The sequence below is a fragment of the Monodelphis domestica genome, chromosome 1, assembly GCF_027887165.1.
Source record: "Monodelphis domestica isolate mMonDom1 chromosome 1, mMonDom1.pri, whole genome shotgun sequence".
NCBI classification, from domain to species: Eukaryota; Metazoa; Chordata; class Mammalia; order Didelphimorphia; family Didelphidae; genus Monodelphis; species Monodelphis domestica.
In genome coordinates, this window is record NC_077227.1 from 363,886,605 (window position 1) to 363,914,025 (window position 27,421).

The 27,421-nt window shown below is 34.3% G+C and overlaps 1 protein-coding gene across 5 annotated transcripts in view; it reads right to left on the reverse strand.

Annotated features, from left to right (window-relative positions):
• Window positions 1-27,421, reverse strand: part of GABRB2 (gamma-aminobutyric acid type A receptor subunit beta2) — a 301,754-nt gene that overhangs the window by 34,320 nt on the left and 240,013 nt on the right. For 3 of the 5 annotated variants that reach the window (XM_056820794.1, XM_056821496.1, XM_007473276.3), the window contains 3 exons: window positions 14,119-14,256; window positions 10,716-10,868; window positions 9,451-9,695 (listed from right to left, as the gene is read on the reverse strand). In XM_056820794.1, the coding sequence (XP_056676772.1) occupies window positions 9,451-9,695; window positions 10,716-10,868; window positions 14,119-14,256 (536 nt within the window). Of the gene's footprint in view, window positions 1-5,807; window positions 5,922-9,450; window positions 9,696-10,715; window positions 10,869-14,118; window positions 14,257-27,421 lie in introns of all 5 variants that reach the window. The other 2 variants (XM_056820229.1, NM_001168261.1) reach the window with 1 other exon arrangement.

Below are 27,421 nucleotides of genomic sequence, written 5' to 3' on the forward strand. Positions count from 1 at the left end.
ACTATCATGGCAGGCCCACCCTGTGACATAGCATTCTAGACCCTGTTCTTAAAGTTATTTACATGAAAATTTTCACCTAAATGGATGCTAAATACAAAGTAAACTCTAATTTATCTTTCCAAAGATCTGTTTCATGTGAGAAATCCAGAATGAACTACATTTTGGGAAACAACAGGACAAATGATATTGGTTGATGTTTAGAATTCTTTTTCAGACTCACAGAAAAGTTTATAGCCAAATCAAAGCAGAAATTATATATTTCCTTTTGTGTGTAGGACTATATTGCTTTACTACTCTTTTCCCTTCTCTACTAGATCCTTACCCCAAATCCATTCTCCAAAGTCCTTCCATTATTCTTTTATTATTATGTATATATATATATATATATATATATATATGTATATTTCTCTTTAGGTTACCCTTTCTCCTCTTTCTAAATGCTCTTCCTGTTTCAAATCTTCCCCCATACCTCCATTTTGTGGCACATATCAGCTGTGCCTTTCGGCAAAGCATAATCTCTTAGTGCTCATAGCAACTCTCAAACATTGTAAGTTTCAGAATGATGCTGAGTTGTACTGTTAGATGGAGCTTATCAACAAATTACCATTACCAATGAAATCATAAGCTTAGCTTCTGTATTCATATTATATTCTCAACAAGACTGAATCCTTGAGGTCAGAGATCTCATCATCTTCTGAATTCACACAAATAGGGCACCTACTTATATATTACAATATTTATGTCTTAAATTGTTTTGTGCTGTTACTTAATTTGTCATGCATTTGTGTGTCTTTGCTTCTAGGCAGCTCCTACTGAAACTTAAACAATAAGTAATCAGTAAATATTGATAAATTATTTTTTATTATTTTGATAATGGAGTCATATCCTTTCTTTTGATCCTTAGTGTTAAGTATTTCCTCCTAACTAGCTCAGGTAAGATGCAGCAACAACTAATAGAGCAAATTTCATTGATCTGATTACTGATCCATTTTCTGATACAATTCACAAACTTACTGATGAAACTCCCAACTTTTGCCTTCATAGCACAGTATTCTATCTGTTCAACAAAGTGTAGACCAGTGATTTGTCAAACTGGGAACCCATAACAAAAAACCCATATAGAAAGTATATAGAACTCTGTAGCAGTCATGAGGGTATGAATCTTGAGGAATTTTCCTGAAATAAAGATGCAGTAGTGTAGGATACTAAGCATGCAGACAAGATTTATTTGAAGGATCCAGTATGAACTAACAGTGGCTGTCTCAGTGAAAGAAAATCACAAAAATCTTCTGGGAGGGGAGTTGAAAGCTTGTTTAGCACAAGACCCAATTTTAGGGTCCATTTGTATTATATCTCCCAAGAAACCTCTTGCTCCAATAAAATAAGCATTTGGAGTTACTGCAGGCTTCTTCTCTGTCAATGGTTATAAAATGAGATCTAGTTTCTCTGCAAAACTAATGATTATCCTAGCCACTCTACTTGTCTTATATAATAATTTAATATTAATAGAATGATAGTTAATAAAAATTTAATGCAATTCCCATTGCTGCAAATGAAAAACACAGCAGAATTCTTTGTCCATCTTATTATCTTTGCCAAGTTCTTTACTTAAGAACAAACTCTATGAACCAAATACCATAGAATTCAACTTTATCTTAGTTTCTATTTCTAATTCGACATACAGAAGCCATAGTTTCCATGATGGAAAACTTATGGGACTCCATTCCTCATTTCTCTTCTTTCCTCCTTCCTTCCTCCCTTCCTTCCTTCCTTCCTTCCTTCCTTCCTTCCTTCCTTCCTTCCTTCCTTCCTTCCTTCCTTCCTTCCTTCCTTCCTTCCTTCCTTCCTTCCTTCCTTCCTTCCTTCCTTCCTTCCTTCCTTCTTCCTTCCTTCTTCCTTCCTTCCTCCCTTTCTTCCTTCCTCCCTCCCTTCCTTCCTCCCTTCCTTCCTTTTTCCTCCTCCTCTCTCTCTCTCTCTCTCTCTCTCTCTCTCTCTCTCTCTCTCTCTCTCTCTCTCTCTCTCTCTCTGTCTCCTACACTTAAGGCTGCAGGATCAGATAGAGAAAGCAAACGTGAAAGAATCAACATGGCTTCCAAGGTGACCCTTTTAAGGATATATTTTTTCCTTCCAGAAGAATCTGATTTAAGGGAAATAATTAGTGAGTAAATGTGAGGCTTAATCTTAACAACTGGGCAAGAGAGAGAATAAAACTCTTACTAAGTGGTAATAAATGACTAGAATATTCAAAAGTACTGATGTGGTATGTGGGAAAGAACAATGAAGTCAGATTAAATTTGGCTCAACATTCTTTGCTCTGCCTCTTATTCATGATATGACTGTAGAACAGTCACTCTCTGCCTTAGGTTCCTTATCTATAAAATGAGATAATTACTAATTTATTTAACCCAGAGGTTTTCATGAGGCTATCAAAAACAATGAATATGAAAACACATTAAAAATATAAAGCAGTATGAAAAAGTTACACAGCACTAATGTAAGTGGTTAATTATCCATGATCATTAAAATATAAAGTATCTCAAAACATCAACATTGAAATTAAACTACTATGAAGAAGATATATATTTATAGATGAAGAGATAAGTAATAGATCTGTGACTGGTATAGGAAATGTTCTGAGTGAGAAACTTTCCTTAACAGTACAATTTAGCAGTTTTTCAGTAATGAATCTTAGAAAATGTCTTATATTGGAGAGGTAAAAACTTGCAATGCAAAATTCCTGATTGCAGTTCAGCCAGATTAGAGTATAACTGGGGAATGTTTAACAAAATAAATGAAACTATAATAAAGCACATGTCTTGTTAAATTTTGGTTTTCTAAATCAATATGTTCCTTGTAGGGATCCATTTCTATTTGAATTTGACACCAGTGTGACCTAGAGAACTGAGGAATAAAATGATTTGCCTAGGATCACACAGTATACATTAGGTGCAGGATCTGAACTCAAGTTTCTGTGGTTTCAAGATCAGTTCACTAAGCATTTTGCCATGTATGTTTTTCCTACATATCAGATAATGGGTCTAAAATAAAATGATAAAATGCTAGAATGTTTAGAGCTGGCAGTACTTTACAGGTGATCTAGTTCAACTCTTCATTTTTAAAAATGAGGCAAATCAGTTCCAGTGATCAAACTACCTGAGCCTTCCACAAACTCTCCTAGCTAGATTCTAGTAGAATTAGGACTAGAACCTTGATCATCTTTATACTTTTATTCTAGACCTCTCTCTTTAGCTTCACAGCTTTCCTATTTTTCCAGTTTCTTTATTGTTTTATCCCTATCATGGGGATCAATGTTTAGTGGAAATTCTGAAGGATGCTTTACTGTTATGTAATAATACACAGACCTACTACATCTCCCCTGCTGGCCTATAGACATTTTGAGGGTAGAGTTTTTTTCTTATTCATCTTTGTTTCTCTTAAAGCCTTCAATATGCCCCCTAAGGCAGCACCTTTTATTTAGAGAGTGGTCAATAAATTATTTATAATTATTGTTTGATCTCCTTATCTTGACCAGGCTCAAAATATAGGAGTTATTTATTGGTCCAATTTCACTATTGACATGGGAACTCTGACCTTTTCCATTTCTAGTTTGCCACTTCTTGGCCCCTCCTGGGACCCTTTTGCTTCTAGGGGTTCAGTATGTTAATGCTTAACATAGTGGAGATACCTGAATGGCTTAACGCTGAAACTTCTGAATTCAAGCCATCTGCTAACCTCAGTCTCCTCAGTAGCAAGATAAAAGTTATGTGCTACCATACCAAAATCAGGAAATGATTGTTAAATTGAATTATTGAATTGTTCTGCTCTCTCTCTCTATATATATATATACATACATATTATATATGTATATATATTTAGTTTATATAATATAAAGATTAATAAGAGGAGGATGGGAGGGAGGAAGAACAAAAACAAAAATATATGTGTGGTCCATGTAGACTTGTAGATGAAATACAAGATATGTATATCTAATTTTTAAAGCAAGTTTCAGAAAACTACACAATACAGATTTAATTATATGAATTATGCTGATTAGCATGTATGACCTAGGAAATTTGAATACTCATGATTATATATGTAATAAGATGAAGTTATATATATATATATAAATAATATGTGTGTACTCACATAATAAAACTAGAAGGAAAGAGTTAGAAAATCTCTAAATTGGTCAACAGAGAAAATTTTAAAATGCACAAGATATTAAAATTATTGTTACAAGGTATAACACTGAACCTTTATTTTAGACAAAAATACTTTCTCTTAACTTCTAGACCACATTCTGACAAATTAGGTAATAAGTCTGAAAAACCTTAAAAGATTAATTAAAAACAAATTAATATAATAATAATTACAAATCACCAAGTTGTACTCCAGCAGCTCTAACAAGTAGTGCCCTAAGAAAATAAAATTTCTATATTCAATGTCCACATGATTACAGAAAGTTGCTAAGCTTCAAAGTAGGAGTAAGTCAATTTAAGAGAACAAAAATTATTTAAAGGGATTATATGTTTTCACTAATTTTATACTATTTTCTGCATACATATGGCCATTAACTGATTCACATTCTATTCTAGATGAGAATAATTTAAATCATTCAAAGAATAAACTTTGAGGCTTCAATCAACTTCAACAATGTATAATGTTGTTTGAAAATAGCATTGTGAATTAGATATCCCTGAGCTAATATAGTTAGTCAATAAATACTAATTGAATAAATGAATCACCACAAAACACATGTGTCCACTGAAATATCTTTCCAAAATTAAGTACCTAATGAAAAAATGCTGATAAAATGTATATTACCTATCAATTTGAAGTCAAATTCTTCAACTGCCATAAGAAACATTTTAAAATTACCCAAACACAGTTGAATTTAGTACTAACTGTAACATCAAAGGCAATAAATAGGGTTTCATGAAGCCTTTGATCCCATCACATATTAACATGGAACAAACTTAAAGAGACATGAAAAATTTAGGAGACAATAATGTAAGAGCATTAAGCATCAAGTCCTTATAGTAAACAAATAAACAACAGCCAATTTTACAAAATGATGGTGGGAAAAGTCTTGTAAGAAAATAGAATTACATAAGAATAGTTAAAATTTATAAACCACATGAAAAATTATCTAAAATTGGGACTGTATGAAGATTACATTATGATATTGTAAACCCCAGCCAAAAAAAACAGGCCCTTCTTGGGGCTATGGGAAATTCATTGAAGTTAGGAAATCTGACAGGTTAGAAACTTAACTGTTTCCTCCCACCTGTGATTACAATGGATTTGTATCTGCCATGGTAACATTCATGTCAAAACTAAATGAAAATGAAATGACAAGGACTTGATGCAAATTTAACATTTCCTTTACATAAATACATAACTTCAGGCTAGAAGACACATTTCAATTCGAAATTGAGAACACCCATGAAAGAAATATCACCCCCCCGTAACCTATAACAAAATAAAACATAAAAAATGGAGCCATGTCTATGAGTCTTATCTTTGAAATACAAACTTTTTTTTAATGAGAAAAAAAAAAATCTCAATCTGATCCATTTGGTTAACAAGGCCTTGGGCTGTAAACAACATTATTAAGAACAATCCTTGATAACCCCTTTAAGGTCTCTTTATTACACTTGATCATTATAAAAATCTTAGCAGATATAATATATCTGTATGCCAATGAGACATTTGCTAAAGCACCATACATTATCTTAAGGGAACAGCTAATACAAATTGGTTCCAACAGAAATACAAATAAATGGATCAAAAACTGGCTATCTAACCGTATACAGAGAGTAATCGTAATTGGTAGTCCGTCTAGTTGGGGAGAGGTTTCCAGTAGGGTCCCAGAGAGATCGATATTGGGTCCCATTTTGTTTAATATCTTTATAAAAAATCTGGAAGACAAAGTAGAGAACGTGCTAATTAAGTTCACTGATACTGCTAGATTGGATCGGTGGTCAAAGTTAGTTTGGACATATAAAAATACAAATGGTCTTTCAAAGCTACAATAAAAGACCACTAAATACCAGAATGGGATTTTAACTTGATTTCTTCCTAATACATTATCTTTATCTCATTCATCCATCAGTGGGGTATAGTGTCTTTAATCTACAAAAATTCAAATGTACTAATAAAGACAAGACACAAACTCACAACATAAAGACAGGGCCCCAAGTCGCCATCATTCTGGGTTGCATGTCACATAACATGAGAGAGCAAAGTGAAAAGTAACTTATGCGAAAAAACTTGGTGCATCCTTAATTGGAAAACTATAGTTTATAGGTAGTCTTGTAGTATTAGATAGTAGCAGTATAGAAAATATAATCAAGGCATTTCAGAAAGGCAAGGGCCAGTACAGCAAAAGGGCAGCCCTATATAATGAATTAGATACAGAAAGAAAAAGGAGTGCATATATAATTAGGTATTTGTACAAAAAGGAAATTGAAGAGTTATTTGAAAATCTAATCATCAAGAAATAATTAAGAGGTAAAAAAGATAAGGGTAGAAGAAATACAGTTAGGAAAAAAGTAGGAGCAAATTAGAATCATCATCAGAAGAAAAATGTTAGATTAATCTGGAAGAATCAACAGAGTTCTGGATAGAAATATTATTTGCAGAAAATTCATTCATTGAAGTAGGATACTCAAAAAAATATTCAACAAAGCTACTGAAGGGCATGGGACTGATGAAAACATAGATTTTTTTTTTACCTTGAATAGCAGTATAAATTCAATGGATTAAGTAAGTGATACTTGCTTTGACTAAGGACATCTGTTTTTATAGTCAGAAGAGTATTTTCATGCATTATCAACTGAATAAAATTGACTTGAGTATTTATTTGTAATATTACTTTCCTCTCTGGAAATCTAATTCTAATCCCTTCTCCACAATTCAAAACTATAGAACTTTAAGTAAGTAACTTCCTCTATTTATGCATCAGTTTCCTTATCTGTAAAATGAAGGGTTGGAGAAGATGACCTCTAAAGTCTCTTCCAGTTCTAACATTCTATGTTCATAGATACATTCTAATTCTAACGTTTTATGGTTTGAATTACTCAAATAATATTGGACAATATTTCTCCCTTCCACACACAAAGGCATGCTATAACCTGGATGTACCAAAGCAATAAAAAGCACTTAGAGTGTGGCATTTTAACCTTTACTATGTGTTGGTCATGGGCTTTTCTGGCAGTCTTATGGAATCCTGAGAATGTTTTATTATTGAAGGAAATGCTGAATTTCTATTAGATATTAGTAAAAAAAATAAACATAAATATTTTACCATCCTATTTCATGGGCTTTCTGAATGTTATCCATAAAACTTCTGGGGTTTTATAGACCCCTAAAAAACCCTAACCTGGATGATGGTTGGAAACTAATAAATTTGGAAAATTATAGCTTATTTTTTTGTATTTTGTATACTACCATGATGGAAATTTCTTAACAAGAAATAGAGTGACATTATTCATGATACTGATAATGATAACAAAAAAAAATCCTTAATGGAGAATGATGTAACCTGCCTCTGACTTCCCTTCATAATGAGATAAAAACAGTAGTCAGAGGTACCTGGAATCTCTACACACTGTGGATGTCACCTTTTGGCTAATCATCATGGGCCTATGTGATCCGACCTCATAAATAACTGGTGAACTTTGAAATAATTGTTTTCTACAGACTTCCCAGCGAATACATATCTAGGTATATTTCATCACACTTTCTAGCCTATTAGGGTGAAAGCCATCACCCAAATCACTTTGTAGTATAGATGAGTATATTCCCCCCCCCCCCGTAGTATGTGAAAGGCACACATACACATACATGCTCCAGGAGGTTGTAGAGTACAGTTTAAATGAGGCTATAATCTGCATTAATATCTTTTGTATAATTAGGCATCATTTAAAACAGGATGTGGAATTAGTAATAAAAGAATAGTTTTATTGAAATTCTAATCAAAAGGGATAGGTTCTCCCTATCTCTAGGAAGTTTTGAGAATTATTTAGGAATCAGCCCTCAGGGAAGGATATAGATTTATTCTTTTTTTATGATGAATATGCCTTCCATGGATATTCCTGTACCTAAAAGCTTGACTGACAATTCTGGGACTATCTTGATTCTCTCTCTAATCATTTTAAGCCTAAGACTAATCAATTAAATGCAAATAGTAATGAAAAAATATAATAGATAAAAATGATTGAGGATCATATTATCTTAGTAAGTCAGACTAACATAATGCAAAAGATTTATACTCATTCTAAAATTCTGCCCTATAAGATGCTATTATTTTTCTCTTTACTAATACTTATCTTAGTAGGGATATTAACAAGAAAGTTTGAAATTTGTTTTATCATGTGCTGGTGTTAAATATATTATTTTAGTTTAAATCTTTTAGGAAATTGGATCAAAACCACATGGGATTTGATGGAGGTATTATAAATGCGCCTGGTCCCTGGGCAACACATCATGTAGCCTATGGGCTGCCAAATGGTATCTCCACATCTTGTAAGGAAAGATAACCTGCAAAATAGTTTATCTTGTGATGATATGAGGGAAGATAATGTGGTAAAATGGGAAGAACAATGACATGAGAGTTTGGAGATCTGGACCACAGTCTAATTTTATAAAGATAGTTATTTAAACTCTGGCCTTCAGTGCCCTCATATGGAAAATGAGTTATACTCGATCATTTTTTAAGGTAAAGGTCCTTCCAACCCTGGAATTTTTTAAATTCTAAAAAGCCATTTCAAAAGAAGATTAGTTATTATGATCTGGGTCATGATGCCTTATTTTTACCAATTTAGAAATTAAACTTAAGTAATAGAAATATAAAATCTAGGCATGAATATTAATGTTCAGTGATTTGGGATAGAAAATGTTATGGTGAACAATTCAAACTGAACATTTGGAATTGAGAAATGATGTTGGTCGTGTATTAACATTGCCACAAAATCCTGAATAGGCTGTAAAATTCTATAATTGTTTGTTAATATTATTCTGGATGTACATTGAAAAGCTAGGCATAGTCTGTGCTATCTTTGCTAAAACCTTTGGTATTAGAGGTATGAAGATTATATTTAGCAAGAAAGTGAATCAGAAGCCTATTCAGCCCAGCTTCTGATGTGAAGAGTGGGTTTTGAAAGCAATATTTAACTTCTTATTAAATTAATGAGGATCCCAGGTATCATTCTTAAAAATAACCTTTGACACTGACATAGTGGTCACTCTAATCATTGGAAGTATAATGTAGTTGATGTTAGAAGACTTGGGTTTCCTGTGTTGCTAAATTTCTATATGATCGTGGGTACTTAAGCTCTCTGGGCTTTAGTTTCTTCATCTGGAAATGAGGCTATTAGATTTAATGTTGCCTCAATTTTTTGTCTCTGAGCGTCTTATTTTAAGAAGAAAGACTAAAGACTCATTTACCTTGTTGACATCCATGCGTAACTTCTCATTGTTGGCATTGGCAGCTTTTTCAGCTGCTTTCTTTTGGCGCTGAGGTCCCCTACCAAAGAAGATGTAGTTGACCAGTGCATACTCCAGCAGTGCCATGAACACAAAGACAAAGCACCCCATAAGGTACATATCAATGGCTTTCACATAAGGAATTTTGGGGAGTGTTTCTCGAAGATGAGTATTGATGGTTGTCATTGTAAGTACAGTGGTAATTCCTGAAAGAACAAAAAAGTTGCATTGTAAGCTCCATGAGGACAGAGACTGTATATGATTTTTCTTTGTATCTCCTTATGGCAGAGCTTTGGGCACACAATAGGCATTTAAATATCAGTTGAATGGAATCACCTTTTTGGAAAACTTTTGGCCATAAGACATGTTAACCAACTATAGATTTCTCCATTCTCATTTTTCTATCTCTGATAATTACACTGAGAATATTCTGTTTGTAAGCCTAATTACCCTTAAGGTGGTTTGAAAAAAAAAACTATCATTTTCTTTTCCTTTGAGTTCAGGAACTCTCTATGTAGTAATTGATGCTCTTTGGGGAGCATAATGGAACATTCCTATGCTACCTTTTCTTTATAGGTAAGGTTTTTTTCTGATTTCATTTTACTTTTCATTATAACTTTCATTATTCTTTGTGTTCCTGATACTATTAGAGCTGTAACAAATTTGATACTATCAAAATTTCCAGGAACATAATTCATTACTATCTCTTCTTACCTTCTTCTGAGGCAATAACTTAAACTTTCTCGAAAATAAGGTAGGCTAGACAACTTTGCTTTAATAGTGTGCCTATTTTGGTGTCTTCTTCTATCCAAACTTCAAACAAAATTTTATAGATTAGAATTTGATAGTTTTACTTCTTGGGAGTCATAAAATATACATTATTTGGTCTCTCAGCTTATCCCCCATAAAATAGATTGATTTTAAATAAATAACTTGAATTCTGATGTATGTTAAAACAGGTATCATAAAATAATTGTGAGTAATGCTATATGAAATATGCTTCAGTAATAGCATCAAGATGATGGAACTAATTTCATTACCAACAACCATATGCTTAACTAATTCTGACATGAAAGAGTCTTAATTTGTGCTTAATTGATTTAATGCTGAATCAAATTGCCCAAGGCCTAACAGCCAAATCTTCTTAGCATGTTCTGATCTGGCCTCATCATGCATCACAAGTTCAAGGGAAAGCAAAATCGCCAAGCTACATGAAAAAGGCCTACCTAAAGCTACTCGTGCTGCTGAGGCATCATAGTTAATCCAGAAGGAAACCCATGAGAGAATAGTAATCAGAATAGAGGGCATGTAGGTCTGCAAGATGAAGTATCCAATGTTCCTTTTGAGCTTGAAGCTGAGAGACAGCCTGGGGTAAGAACCTGAAAGAGAAAATTTAGGAACCATCACCATTATCTGATATCTGTGAAGTGCTACTATCATTAAAAAATCCCTATCTGCTTGCTCATCTCTTCTCCACACATAATTATAGATCCACTTATTGCTCTTGGGTAAGAGATGCCCTTGTGAACAGGACATCTGAATTTACTATTTATAATGAGAAAAAAAAAACTAGCTTAGAAATAATGAAATTGAGGTCAGGAAGACCTAAGTTTAAATTCTAACTTACTGATGATGATCTTGGGGAAGTAATAGCTAACTTTTATATATCACTTACTATATGCTAGGCACTGTGGTATGTTAAATATATTTCAATTATTATCTCATTGGATACTCACAATAACTCTGGGAGGTAGGTGCTATTATCACACCCATTTTACAGATGAGGAAATTCAAGTAAATAGGGATTATATGACTTGACCAGAGTCATACAGGTAGTAAGTGTCTGATACTGAATTTGAACTCAGATCTTCCTGACTCCAGGTCCCTGTGCTCTACCTACTTTATCACCTACTTGTGGTTAATCAACCTCTATAAAACTCAGTTCATTTAGTCATAAAATAATCAGAATAATTGTATCTGCCTCCTAGGGATGTTGGAGGGCAATCAGTCTTTAACATCTTGCAATATGAATTTGTTCCTATAACTTTCTAGGAATTGAATTCTCCAAAGTAATGACCTAAGTCCAAAGGCATGTTTTTATTGTTGTTTAATCTCCTTGGTCTCTCTGAAGCCTTTGGCATAACTGATTTCCCTGTTATTCTAGACAATTTCTATTCCCTCAACTTCCCTGACAATGCATTCTTTCAATTCTTCTCTGATTTTACCTTTTTGACTCCTTTCCTAGGTTCTCTTCCCTCTCTGTCCACTTGAACATGGATATCTCTTCTAATATTTTTCCTAATTCTATATTGGCTTGTTCTATTGATTTTGTTAATTCTCATTCAATTATTATTACTATAAAGGTAGTAGCCATCTCCATATATTTATATCTTCTTCCTCTTCTACAACATTTCCTCAATGATGTAGACTAACATCTCCAGGCATTTGGTGGGAATCTCTAACTAGAAATTCCATAACATGGCAAGTTCATTATGATTTTCTAAACTTAATACTCTGTCTAACCTCCATTTTTGAAGATGGGAAGGAAAGAAAAAGGAATAATCATTTATTAAGTACCTCCATAGTAAGATATAATGCTAAATACTTTAGAAATATCTCATTTGATCCTTACAAAAATTCTGGGTGGTAGGTGCTAATATTAACCTCATTTTATAATTGAGGAACCTGAGACAGAGGTTAAATGGCTTGCACATATTATAGCTTATAAGTGTTTGAGGATGAATCTTGAGTCCATGCTCAGTACTCTACACACTACATTGCCTAACTGGCTCCTCTTGGTTGTTTAGACTCTTCTTCTCCAGAGCATCTTTGACATTTTCTTTTCCCCTTTTCCAAATGTTCAATAAATTGGAACCTTTTGAGTCTACCATTGTAATATTTCTTAATTTTTCTACTGCTTTGCTCCAGCCTTTGCTTCATTCCATCTTACTCTTACTATTGTAATTGTCCCTTAACTAGTTTTGGTGTGCCCAGTCTTTTACTCATTCAATACATCCTTCTAACACCAGTTTAAGTAATTTTTAAAATTTTGTGACTCCAATCATATCACTTTTCTACTCAAAAACCTTTGGGTATTCCTTATTGACTACAGAATAATGTAAAGTCTATTTAGCATGATGTAGTAAGCCTACCCAATGTAGCTTTGATTTGACTATCCATTATAACCCAATATTATTCCTTTCAGGTACTCCAAGTTTCTTAAAATATTTGTCTCCAATTCTTACCCAATGCCTTCTAATGCCATCTTATGTCCTATTCACCCTAATCTTAACCTACTTTGTTAACCTACCATGTTAACCTTAACTCTAAACCAGGCAAGAGAGAATTTGGTGAGTTGGTGGTTGTAAGGTTTTAGGGATATTTATTACCCAAACATGGCATGGCATTAAAATGTTTCCAATGACAAACTGACATAAAAAGAGAAAAACAAATATTCTGAGAGGAAGTTTTATTTTGCTTTCTTAGTTCTGACAGAGAGCACTAAAACTGAAAGAGGATATATAGGAATGAAGTCAAATCCTAAAAGTTCAGAAGCCCACAAAGACCAGAGATCTATTTCTCTTATTTCCTTTCCCAAGCTGGGTGTCATTTTGTTTTTGTACATCAATATTATGTAATAGTTTCAAGTAATTTGTTGGGACAAAAATGAATTAGAATATCAACAGGAGAATGTAAAAGGCAGCTGGCACAGGATTAACTGCTTATAGGAGACATTATTTCCATCAGACTTCTCTATATTGGTCTCAGGCCCACACATAAAGAAGATGTTTCTCTGGACCAATTATTTGTCATTGAATGAGCAGATTAGGATTCAAAATATTTTTCTGTATGCTTCTTGGACTTTGTAAAGAAAATATAGGATCGTTATTTAAAATTGAGCTTAGTCATCCAAAATATTCATGTTGTTGATTAGGTATGACCTGACAGAGCTTCCTGGCAGTAAAGCAAAATTAGGGCTATTTAAAGAGATCTACACACACACACACACACACACACACACACACACACACACACACCCCACAAACTATTATATTGGTCTTTTTACCAACCTGTCTTTCTTGTTTCAACCTATAATCTGGTGGACTTGCACTTAATAAATGTTAACTATTCTAACCAACTTAGCATATCAAAGAATTAACACAGATCTGAACCAATGATTAAGTCACTAGAGCTTCAATGCTTCAAATAGATCTAAAATATCTCTCCCAAAGTTGAATCCAATTCTTATATTCAGAACAGTGATAGGTCAAAATATTGAGGTTGGAAGAAATTGTTCTACTTCTACTTCTACTTCATCATAAATCTTGTTCAAGAAGACCCTCTTGATTTTCACTTAGGACAATTTCACTACTATCTCATTTTTCTACTTGACTCAACAAGGAAGTGAAACTCAAAATAGTGTGGAACATTCCAAAAATAATGCATCATAGAGGGAAATGGAATTTTTAGTCTCAAATTATATTTAAGGATTCCTTATTTTCAGTAGATTTTATTCATCTTTTATCCTTTCTCCTCTATTACTACCAGAGTTGAATCTCTCCCTCCTCCTCCCTCATACTCTTTTGGTAGATGCCTATTTCTCCTTCCCTCCTTTTCTCTAGTACCAACCTGTTGAGAAAACAACCTTCTTGGTAATCAGTTTGTAATCAACGATAGAGAACTGTGGCAATTCTATCTTTGTCACTCCTGTCACTGCATTATCATCTCCACGCCAATAAAATTCAATGTCATCAGTTGTATAGCCATCTGTTAAAAAAAAGAAAGAATACATTCTTAGAACATAAAGCATTTCACAGAAACTGCATGACCAGAGGACAACAAACAGTCAAGCTGCTAGGATAGGACACATGCAGTTTCATATTCCTTCCAAGTACAAATCACAAAATCTGGGGCCCTTTTGCCACAGGGCATTATAACATCTGGCCATCAGCTTTCATGTGCCTACATAACTGTTTCTCAGTCCCAATTTTTGAACTTTGGAAAACAAAACAACAGCTGCCTTTGTTTCAGTTTGAAGAGTAAATATTTATATGACAGTACTTCTAGGAGATGTCCCATAATCAAATGAAAGGTAAAAATACCATTCATTTGGTTGTATTTCTTATTGCTTTTCTTTTTAAATGTATTTGTGATTTCTTTGGTACAGAAAATTCATTATGGTAAGAGTGATAGATCATGAGACTGAAGACCTCAGGTTCAAATCCAAATTCTTACACTTACTACCAGTGTGACCTTGAGTAAATCACAATCCCTTTAGGCCTCAGTGTCCTCATGTATACAATACAGGGATCAGAATTAATGACATTGAAGTTTCCTTCCAATTTTAAGCCATTTCTAAAAGAACTCTGGAAGTTTACTGCCTCCCACATGGATAATTTTTGTAAAATCCAAAATTTAAAAAAAATTTGAGAGAAATTTCAGGAAAAAAAGCTCACTATGGCCTTGAATTAAGAAAGTAAACTGTTTGGAGAAACTGCCATAAAGAAACCTCCATTGCATCAGAAGATCCAGAATGAACTTTGGGATGTAATTGATTGAACATGAAGGAGGGGCTTGAACATATCATTTATTCTGAATGCAAACTCTTATGCCAAAGGGGATTGCCCCTTAATTGGCTTTTTGCCAATACACCTAGAAAAAATTGGTTTTTGCTCTCACTCTTCTATTTCCTGCTTATCTCCAACTATTGTAGTTTCCTCTTAGAAAGTGCAATATTGTATTCACCTTTAGATAGAAGATCTTTAGAGGTATAAGCTAGTTATGTTAAATGGTGAGCAATGACTATATATGAATTGACACAAGATCACACAGCTACCAAATTTCTGAGGTCATATTTGAACTTTGGTTTTCCTGGTTATAGGTAACCTTGTGGATAATTGATAGAATTGACTTGAATTCCTGACTTAAAGTCAGGAAGACTCATTGTCCTGAGTTCCAACCTAGCCTCAGACATTTACTAACTGGGGACATGGGCAACTTAACCCTCTTAGCCTGAGATTCCTTATCTATAAAATTAACTGGAGAATGAACTGGCAAAAGCACTCTAGGATTTCAACCTAGAAAATCCAAAAAGGAATCATGAAGGGTTGGACATAACCCAATAATAACAAAAAGAACTTCCTGATTTCATACAATGCTTTATGCACTGTGTCATCTAATTCTCTATGATGAGCTTAGCTAAGCACCACAAGGCTCATTATAACAATATTGGCCATCAGATCATTTATTTATCTATTAATTAATTTATTCTTTCATTTGTTTTGGTCATGACAACTCATAAATCGTGAAATAATTGTTCAGGGATCTTTCAAAGTAGACAAGTTCTCACAAAAAAAAGTTAGATTGGCAGCATAAATATTATTACTTCCTGACTCAGGTTCCTTCCCCCAGTTAACCAGACTTATTTCAGTTTCCCTGATTCAACTTTATAATGTGGGTAAATAGTCTCACTCAGATTTGGTAGGTGCCAGAGACCATGCAAGTCACCATATCCTAATGTCTGATTGACAAGGCATGTTTTAATGAAGAGGTAGAATGGGTCTAGGGATGGTCACATCCAGAGAAAGAGTCATTAATTCCTTATTGCATATCCTTGCTGTTTCTAGAACAAAGTGAAACTCCTCATTTGTTAATTTTTCAGTGACTGGTCCCAACACTGAACATTAACATAGAACATGCTTTAGAGTCATATCTACAACACTCTATATATCAGATTCCCAATGATACTCTCACTCAGATAGCATGCTTCATTCTATAGTTAAAAATGGAGAGATCAATGAACTTGAAAAACCTAAAGAATTAAGTATCAGTATCAAGATCAACCAAAGAGATATGGGTAATCCATTGACATAAATAACGTGAGAAACTATGGTATATATGTTACATATGTGCACAGATACTGTTAAAGAAAAAAAAAGAGAACATTTGAGGAAAAACATGAATAAACAAAAGGGTCTTTATTTAGAAAAAGAAAAAAAAAACTTTTCTCTCCAGCTAGCTTCCACACTCCCCCTCATCTCTGGACACCAGCCTGATCAAAAGTTCCTACCTAGTGTGAGATTGATGCATTTATAGACCAATCCCAAGCCAAGACGTAAGAGGAAGGGATGCTGGGAGGTACAGGAAATTCTGGGGGATGTAGTGCCCAGCAAAGAGGTTTTTTTTCAAAACACACAATACATATATGTGTATATATATATATATATATATATATTTGCACAAACAGCTGTATATATGTCTTTGTGTGCATACATGCCTATATATAAACTGTATACACCCATAAATATACACATATGCCTATAATACATATATTTATATAAAATGCATACACATATGTATATACTCACACAACATGCAAACACCAACATTATATATATAAACATATCTCTCTCTATCTATATATATATAAATATGTATATATATATATATATATATATATATATATATGACCAGACTACTTGTTTCTGAGATTTTGACATGTTGATGTTAAATATTTGAATAAACAAGCTAAAATAAATCAAATATCTTATAACATGCAGTGAAAACATCTAAATTTTTATATGAAAATTTTCATTTTATCCTAGATGTTTAGGGTCATTAAGGTATAGCTATCATATCAAACATTGACAATAAATTTCCAGAAAATAATCTTAAGTTGCATCAGTATATATTTCTGTTATCTGTTGATGAAAATTTTAGAGAGTGATGAAAATTTAATTTCACAGACTATTACAACTATCCTGTTACTATTTTAACTATTTGTGTGTTACTTTTTCATAATATATAATACATTTCTATAAACTCTAAAGTGACTTTGAAATGGAAGTCAAACAATTCTACAAAAGTGACAGGAAACTGAAGGTAAAACACTTGAGCATTATTCTGTCAAGGGTAATGGACACCCATTGGGAATGACCAACACTTTATGACTACTATTAAACAGTCTTCTCTCTTCATCCTCAATTCATATTGGATTATCCAACTGTGGAATGTTGCACATGGTTGGAAAACATCTGTTCCATCATCAGTTCCAGAATATAAGAGCTCAGGCATTAATAAAGGTACAAGGGTGGTCAAGTTCAGAAGGCTATTTGACAGCGAAGATTAGTTTAATTCAGGATCCACATTCCTTCTCTCCTATAAATCTGTCCTATAGCACCTAGGAGTTCAGCATCCTATAAAGGAGAATGATGCTTTTAACATTCTAATGGTGGTGCCCTTATTTTCAGTAGAAAGGTAGAGAGATGAGATTTAATAATAATGGCAAAAGTGAAAAATAATGTGATTTCTTAAAGAGGTTTTTCAAGGAGGACATACTGCATTTCCTCATTAACCTATTGCAATTTAAATACACTTCATATTTTATTCATGGAGTTCAAATACTGAGTCATTACATAGTATTGAGTAATTTTATGTTATTACTGTTAGAAACTTCCCCCACATATTGAACTGGTTGGCATAAAGAAGAAAACTCCAATTGGAATACATATTTAATTAGTTTCAGGAATGTTATAAAGACACTTCTATAAGCCTTTGGTCAGAAAAAATAAAAATGTACAAATAGTGTAAATATACAAGAAATTTAAGGTATAAGTTTATTCCCTTAAACATTTGTATAAAAACCTATTATTTGAGATTGAAGGAGAAAGGATGTCATTTTGCCAAGGAATATAATTGGAAATGTTCAGTTGAATGAAACATTATCTTGTTATATAACTAAAACATTATTTTAAAAAGATACTTTTTCCTGTACTGTCAATAGGCATGTCTGCAATTTCCTTTCTACTTGGAATTTCTGCTATAGACAATTCTTTAGCTTTTTAATGGGGTTTTATACTGAAAAACAAAACAATCTGCATCAAGATATTAAGAAAATGGGAGGGATAGAGAATAAAGCACTAGTATGGATACTGCTTCATTCAATACCATTCTGAACTCACAATGGAAGACTAAAACCAGTTTGAATCAATCTCAATAGCTATGATCAACAAAATATCCTACCCAATGGAATATATAGGATTTTCCCAGGGAATATAAGTTCAAAAAGCCCTTTCTTTTTAGGTGCCTATGCTTTAAAAATGCAAGAAAAACTAGAAATGAAGAAAGGTGTATACTCTCTTCTTCAGCTTAGCAAATGCCAGGCTGTAAGTATGTTAGAGTTGCATTTTTTCATTTCTTTTCATTTCTTAAGTAATACCAAAGGAAGGATATTTTTACTACTAAAACTCCTTTATTCAAAAGTTATATGATGGATGGGAATAGTATTAACAATGTAGTAGTGATATATATTTTGTTGTTCAATTCTTTTTTATTCATTAATAGAGCATTTTATTTTTTATTTTTATTATTTTTAATTATTTTTAATTTTTATTTGGTCATTTCCAAACATTATTCATTGGAAACAAAGATAATTTTCTTTTCTTCCCTCCCCACCCTCCCACCACCTCTCCTATAGCCCACGCACGATTCCATTGGGTATCACATGTGTTCTTGATTCAAACCCATTTCCCTGTTGTTGGTATTTGCATTAGAGTGTTCATTTAGAGTCCCTCCTCAGTCATATCCCCTCCACCCCTGTAGTCAAGCAGTTGCTCTTCATCGGTGTTTTGACTCCCACAGTTTATCCTCTGCTTGTGGATAGTATTTTTTAGATCCCTGCAGATTGTTCAGGGATATTGCATTGACACTAATGGAGAAGTCCATCACCTTCAATTGTACCACAATGTATCAGTCTCTGTGTACAATGTTTTCCTGATTCTGCTCCTTTCACTCTGCATCACTTCCTGGAGATTGTTCCAGTCTCCATGGAATTCCTCCACTTTATTATTCCTTTTAGCACGATAGTATTCCATCACCAACATATACCACAATTTGTTCAGCCATTCCCCAATTGAAGGATATCCCCTCATTTTCCAATTTTTGGCCACCACAAAAAGTGCAACTATGAATATTCTTGTCTTTTGAACAGTCCCCCTTGTTCCCACCCTTATTTTACTTCCCTTTCTATCCCCCTCCCTATTTATCCCCCCCTTGTTTTCCCTGTAGTCTTTCTAAAGTTAACCCCCCACACACTCCCTCCCTCCCTTGTACTGCTTCCCTCCCCACCAGACTGTTTGTTACCCTTCTACTCCCCTATAGGGTGCAAATCTATTATCTGCCCCCAATGGATTGGATTGTTTTCCCTCTTTGAGTCACTTTCAAAGCATGTAAAAGTTGAGTATTTCCTGTCTCCGACCTCTTTACCCTTCTTGTGTATTGATGTTCTCCCCCCTCCCACCATGAGCTTCTTTATGACATATAAATTTACCCCCATTTGTTTCTTTTCCCATTTCTTTTAATATTAACCTATTTTAAGCTATACATATATATATGCATACTCATGTGTATGTATTTTTGCATGCATATATCTATATACCTATTTATGTCTTGTCCTTTCATCCTATACAGTTTGTTGCTGTTTCCTCTAAGTATACTTCTTTTTGCTGCCCAGGTAATAACAACAGTTTTTAAGAGTTACCAATGACCTCTTTTCTTATAGGGATACATATCATTTTAACTTATTGAGTCGCTTAAAAAGTTTTTTTTTCTTTTTTCCCCTCTTTTTTAATTACCTTTTGATGATTCTCTTGAGTTCTGTGCTTGTACATCAAATTTTCTGTTCAGGTCTGGTCTTTTCTTTACGAATTCTTTAAATTCTTCTATTTTGTTGAATGACCATACTTTCCCCTGAAAGAATATAGTCAATTTTGCTGGGTAGTTGATTCTTGGTTGTAGACCTAGTTCCCTTGCTTTCCGGAATATCTTATTCCATTCCTTTCTTTTTTTCAGTGTGGATGTGGCCAGATCCTGAGTTATCCTCACTGTGGTTCCTTGGTATCTGAATGACTTCTTCTTGGCAGCTTGTAATATCTTTTCTTTGGTCTGATAGTTCCTGAATTTGGCTGTAACATTGCTGGGTGTTGTCAGTTGGGGATTAAGTACAGGAGATGATCTTTGGATTCTATCAATCTCTACTTTTTCCTTTTGTTCAAGGATTTCGGGGCAGTTTTCTTTAATAATTTCCTGTAATATAATGTCCAGGCTTTTTCTTTTGGCATGGTCTTCTGGTAGGCCAATAATTCTTAAATTGTCTCTCCTTGAACAATTTTCTAAATCCTCTGTTTTGTGAATGAGATGCTTAATATTTTCCTCAATTTTTTCATTCTATTGGTTTTGTTTTATAGTGTCCTGCTGCCTTGTGAGGTCACATGATTCTAGTTGTTGTATTCTGGTTCTTAAAGACTGGATTTCATCCTTAGTTTTTTGGTCGTCCTTTTTCTTTTGGTCAGATTTTCTTTGGAGGTCATCTTTCATCTTCTTCACCTTATCTTTCATCTACTTTGCCTCATTTTCCAGCTGGTTGATTTTGGCTTTCAAGACACTATTTTCTGTTTCCAGATGATTTATCTTAGTTTTTAAGTTCTTTTCCCAATTGTCTTCAGACTCTCCTAATTGTGCTTTGAATTGCATTTTGAGTTCTTCCAAAGCCTGTATCCAATTTGCTGGGATTTCAGATTTTTCCTTTGCTGATCCCTCCCCCTCTGTTTCATTCGCTCTTTGCTCATTACTTGTGCAGAAGCTGTCTATTGTAATTTCTTTCTTCTTTTTCTGTTGTTTGCTTGCGTTTACCCCTTCTTTGCTCCCTGTATTTGTCTGTGCTCTTGCTCCTCTCATTTTGTTTTGATTTTGGGGCTGTCAGTCTTCCCTCTTGGAGCTTTGTCAGATCTCTTGGTACAGTCTCTAGGGAACGAATGTTAGCTTCCCTATCCTCTCAGGGCTTTTGATTGGATTGAGTTCAACTGGGTCAGGCTGTATGTGGTATGAAGCTCTGAGGCTCTGAAGTCTCCTGGAAGGCTGGGCCGCCCAGGCTCTCTCCAGTTCTCTCCAGCTGCTTCTCTGCTGTCCACAAGTGCCTTTGCCCACCTTTGTAAACTCTGAGGAGTTCTGATGGAATTAGGTTCAACTGGATTGGTCTGGATGTGCCCTGAGGCAATGGTGAGACTGGAGCCCGATGGAGGGACCCAGCCATGGCCCCATCTCTCCCTGGCTTCCTCCCTGCTGTCCAAGCTGGATGCTCCAAGCCCGGCACCCAGCTGCTCACAAGGTAGACCCTGCAAACCAGCACCCTTGTCCGCTCAGAGTTTTCTGCTGCTGCTGGGGGCTCAGCCCTCTGGGTTGTGGGGGATGGGTCCTGGGACCTTCGCTCTGCCTTCCCCTTAGCCCTGAGTATCCCTGGATTCTGGCTTTTGGGATGCATACCTTTTGATTTGAGTCAAGAAGGAGGGTTCCCCACTTTTGTCCTGTTGTTCAGCTTGAATTTCAGTGCCCTAGGAGCATTCAATCTGTATCAGTAAGGAAGGGTCTTCTACGAGGTCTGAACTTTTTTGCTTGCTAAGCCGCCATCTTGACTCTACCCCCTGAGAAGCTGTGTCCTAGTGGACTATCCGGAGTACAGGAGTAGCTTTCAGGAGAGCCAAAAACGTTGGGTGTCAAAATGTTATGGGCAGGAAGGATAACTTTGGGGTTCTGGAAGGATACCTTTTGCAAGCATGCAAGACTCCAAAACTTAGCTTTTTAGTGACTTCTTTGTTCATCTGTCAGTTGATTTCTTTTCTTGGTCTTGATATTATTTAACTTGTGTGGGGTGCTGTGAACTAAGATAAGTGAATGGGAGGGAGAATTTTTTAACTAACCTGTCTATTCGTGACTTTTTTGTGGCTGAATTTCATTGGCTAAATCTTCAAATGAAGGTTGGTATTTTGTACATTTCAAGCCCAAGAAAGTGCTACAAACTTCATCTGTCAATTTGTTTCTTTTGTTGGTTTTGTTATTAATGCTGAGAATAAGGTCTCACAAAAGAACTTAGAGGGAAAATTGTGAGTAAAGCCATTGCTATATTTTTCAGGGTGCTAAAAGTAGTCTTGTTGTTCAATTCTTCAGAAAACTTGGTACTTAAATGTGTTCTATGCTGTGCCACCCTCTCCTAAATTGTTATATGTTGCTTTTGCCTAAATAAGACTATTTTCCTAAAAGCTTCTGGGAGTGAAAGCCTATGAATTAACCACAAAATCACATAATGATAAATGTGTAATGTAAAACAAAGACTGATATTAGGAAATTTAAAATCTGTCTCAGAATCATAGAATTTTGAATTGGATGAGACCTCAGTGGTTAACTAATCCAATTGTACTTGAAAGAAAACTGTACTACAACAGAAACAATATATTATATCATCCATATTCTGCTTGAAGATTTCCACAGAGGTACAAGTGATCTCCTCTTGAGGCAGCCCATTCTTCTTTTGGATAGGTCTCAGTATTAGTCACTCCTCGCACGCCCAGAAATCAAGCATAAATTTGACTCTACCATTAAAAGCTTCCAAAGTCCATTTCTCCTTCCCATTAATCCACTGGGTGACTTCAAGAAAGTCAAATCCATTTTCAGGGATTCAGTTTCTTTTTCTTTCTTTCTTTTTTAATTAACAGAATTCATCAAAAAATGAGCTAGTAGAAGCTTTCTTGCACCCCTTCTCACTCCACTTTCTATGACCCTACTTGCAGAAGAGATGGATATACTATATACATTTTGACATTGTGAGCATAGCATAGTTCTCCTTCTTTGGAACTATGTTTTAGAAGTTAGTCAATACATAATGTCTATAGAGTACTATATATGTAAAATATTTTGGCAACAAAACCTAATAGAATTAGAGATGAGAGGAGAGAGAAGGGAGGCAGGGGGATGGATATGAAGGAAGAAAAAAGAAGGGGAGAGAGAAATTTCAATTATTTCCTATTGTTCATTTTTATCTTGTAGATGGATTATTAGACAACAATACTTTGTTGCCAAGTCTTCTTTCTTGGATCTTAATGGCACCATATAACCAATAGAGCTATATTTGATTAATTAGAAGCATAATTCAAAAGTAGTTCTTTTAAAGAATTTATTCCTTTTCAGAGGTATTTTTAAAAATGCACTTAAAAGTGGATGCCATAACACAATAACCCTTCATATCCAGTTCAAACATTAATTACCATGTCTTAAAGCACAGCACATGAATGTCTATGTCAATAGTAATACCTGACATTGAAATAGTGCTTTTAGGTTTGTGGTGGTTGTTAAAGTTATGTTCAACTAAGTCTTCTCAAACTATTTAGGGTTTTCTTAGCAAAGATATTGCAGTGATATACCATTTCCTCCTTATCTCATTTTCCAGGTGAGGAAACTGAAGCAAAACAGGGTTAAGTGGCTTGCCCAAGGTTAGACAGCTAGTAAAATGCATGTGGCCAGATTTGAACTCAGGAAAAGGAGTCTTCCTGACTCCAGGCCCAACACAACACTGGCAGCCCATTTTAAAGTTTAGAAAGCCTTTTATGTACATTATCTATAGTTCCCTAATGTGGTCCTCTGAAAATGGTATAATTGTCATTATTTACATTTTGCAGATGAAAAAGCTAAAACTTTGAGAGATTAAGTGACTTGTTCATGATCATCGTGGATAAGTCCTAATGTGGGATACAAAATTAAGTCTCTACTGAGTTCAACTTCAAAAATATTTTCATTCTGTCATGTGATCTTTCTAAAGAACTATTGACATATATGAGTATGATTACCTGGGGTTTCTACTGCATGCTTTGTTATCACATATTGAGAGGTAGATCAATTATGAGAGTGACACAGAGGGATAATAGAAACTCCTGGCAATGATAAGAAGGAAAAAAAAAAGTATGTTTGAAATTTTAATTTCTTGGACTATAAACACAGTGTATTTTAACTTAAATTTGCATTTAACATCACTCATGTGGTATGAGTGTATAAAACCAGTTATAAACAAAATGCCACCCTCTTGATGAGAAGCTCCTGTTAACAATAAACTCAAGAAATGGGTAATGCTTTGGTTGTAATTCAAATGGAATGATGTTCCTCAGCAAGAAACTGATATTCATATATGAAAGTTTGCAACTTATGAGTGATGAAGAAATGTTTTGGTTAATTACTTTGAAAAGTTTATCTTTTGATGGAAATGGCACATGTCACAATGGGCATACTATAAAACATGTTTGCTTTCAGTTAGGTGGTGAGTGGATAGAGTGCCTGGGCTAGAGTCATGAAGACTCATCTTCTCTTTATTTATAATTTCTTCTCAGCTTCTCTATATTCATCCTTTCTTAGAGTACAGTAATATTATATTATATTCACAAATTGTAATTTGTTTATCCATTTGCTAATCCATGATTATTTGTTTTATTCTTGTTTAGTTGTTTCTTGCTTCTACAAAATGTGTGCTATATATGTTTTTGTTATATATGAGAACTTTATTTTTTGTTATTGACCTGCTTGGGGTCTATGGAAAGCAGTGGAATCTTTGTATCCTTCTTTGAATAATTTCAAATGCTTTCCAGAATGAGAGAATAAACTCCAAGATCTACCAATAATGCAACAATATTTCTACACTTTCAATATGGGCTATTCTCACCTTTTGTCACCACTGTCAATTTGCTAGGTGTGAAGCTAATTTTTGAATTATTTTGATTTGCCTTTCTATCATTATTTGTGATGTGGAACCTCTGTTCATCTCTCTTGTTCTTCAATCCATTTCAAACAACACTTGAGTGCCTACCATGCACAAAACACTGTCTAACTCTAGGGAAGCAAATCTAGATAGCATGGAGATGTTGCTGTCAAGGAAAGCACATTAAAGAGAAGGGGAAAGACACATTTATGATACAGGAAAAAGTGATATACAAAGGAACCATTCAAACAAACTGTTCATAGAAATACAAAGAGGACATTTTTACTTTAATCATTTGGAAGAGTAAGAGAATAAGGCCTTATTTATAGGGCTTTGGATTATTTGAGACTACCAAATTACAATTTTTACTTTTGGTTTCATAAGTAAAAGCGTGCTGAGCAAGCACAAGTTGCTATTCTAATTGGAGGCATTGATGGGGACAATGCTTACATATTTGAGAAACAGTAGATTGAATGTTCTTGTGCCAGCTACCAAACTCACAAATAGGTAGGGCAGTAAATGGAGTCCGTTAGCTATTGCTGCTGGTGTTGAAAGGGAAAAAAAATCAGGAAAATGGTCATGGTAATTAGTGCTCAAAAATTGTCCTTTGTTATATTTGATGCTTTTGATGGGGGCCAATGACTTGGGGTATGTTGCTAATTTTAAATAAAAAAAAATTTTTAAGTCAGAGATCTCAGAATGACCTTTCAACAACTAATTGACTATAGACAAAACTACCACTTTCCAGATGAGAGATTATTGAACTGAATAAACTGAAGAGTGGATAATGCTTCTAATTGAAATGGAATAATATTTTCCAGAGAGAAAATAATAAACTCACAATGAGAGTTTTCTACTTCTGAGTGATAAAGAAATACATTTTAATCAGTAAGATTATTTTAATGATGGAAAAAAGTTTATATTTCAATGGAAATGACACGTTACAATGGATCATCTACTCTCTAGTAAACAACAGAGAAGGATATAGTACCATGACTGGTTGCAATAGGAAAGAAAAAAAAAAAGAGCTTATGTTGAAAAGTCCACTTGGTTAGGGCAATCCATGATGAACCATTTTTTTAGGGCTTCTTTATGGATAGCCTGAGATCAGATGAAGATACATTTGGCAAAAAGTCTTTGAAGGAAAACCTATGTCATTTTATTCCATAACTCAGTGGCTAAAGGATGATGGGGGTTCCCTGAATGCTGTCCCATTTTCCATGACTACAATGAGTAAAATTTTCTTGCCTCATATTTTGAATTGAGTGTAGGTAAATATCTAGATCTATTTTCTTGAAAAACAGTTGAATTGTTTTAAAATAGCTAATACTACATTTAAAATCCTGACCAATGCTTATGCAAATCTAACCTTTCTTAAACTAATCATTACATTCTTGGCTTTGGGTGATTCTTTAGGGCTTCCTTTTCATCTGGAATGTACTTAATTTTGGGTAAAACTTCATTGAAAACAGAATGATCACACAAAAACACTATTTTAAAAATGCACATTTTAAATAGGAAAAAAAACCCAAAGCTCCCTAAATTGAATGCTGAAAGCTGGAGCTGGGAATTGTTGCTTCCATTGGGGTGAGAATAGAATATTAACACAATGATGAGAAGGTGGTAACAGGCAAATGGAGCCATTTAATGAATCATTTTCCTGCTAATTTGGCATAGTTATATCTATTCATTTGGCTTAGCTGGAAAGAGGGCATTGTTAGCCCATCATCAACATCAACCAGGCAGATCTACAAAGGATAAGACATAATTCAGCATATTGAAAGTAGAACTTTTTTTTTTGTCATAGCAAAGAAATAGAAACAAAGTAGCTACCATACATTTTGGTACATTAAAGTAATGGGATAATCCTTGAAAGGTTTATGTGAAATGATAAAGAGTAAACTAAGCAGAATTATGAAAATGATAAAAATAATTACCACAACAATGTAACAAGGAAAGGACAGTATGTAAATTAACTATGGATTAATCATCCAATCATCATCCGTGTGGTATCAAAGAGGAAAGAAATCTAGAACTGGGCAAGCAATTCATTTTAAGAAGGACAAAAAGTACAATAAGTAAGCTTTTGCAAGTTATTAATATTACCACCTTTTAATCATCATTGTACCATCAATGCCAGAACAAAGGTAGAATCAAGGGAGAATAGGGAACTCTTACACCTCCTACAGGGAGACATGATCAATGACAGAATAAAGGCCTGAGGACAATGCCTTGGCAAATCCATTTCTTTCCGTTTCCATTTTTCTACATGATTCCTGATGAATGTCTAACAGAAGAGAGTTTTGCTATTCTCCACATTCACCTTTGGAAAGAACTCATAAGAAGAGGGATGAGGGAGTG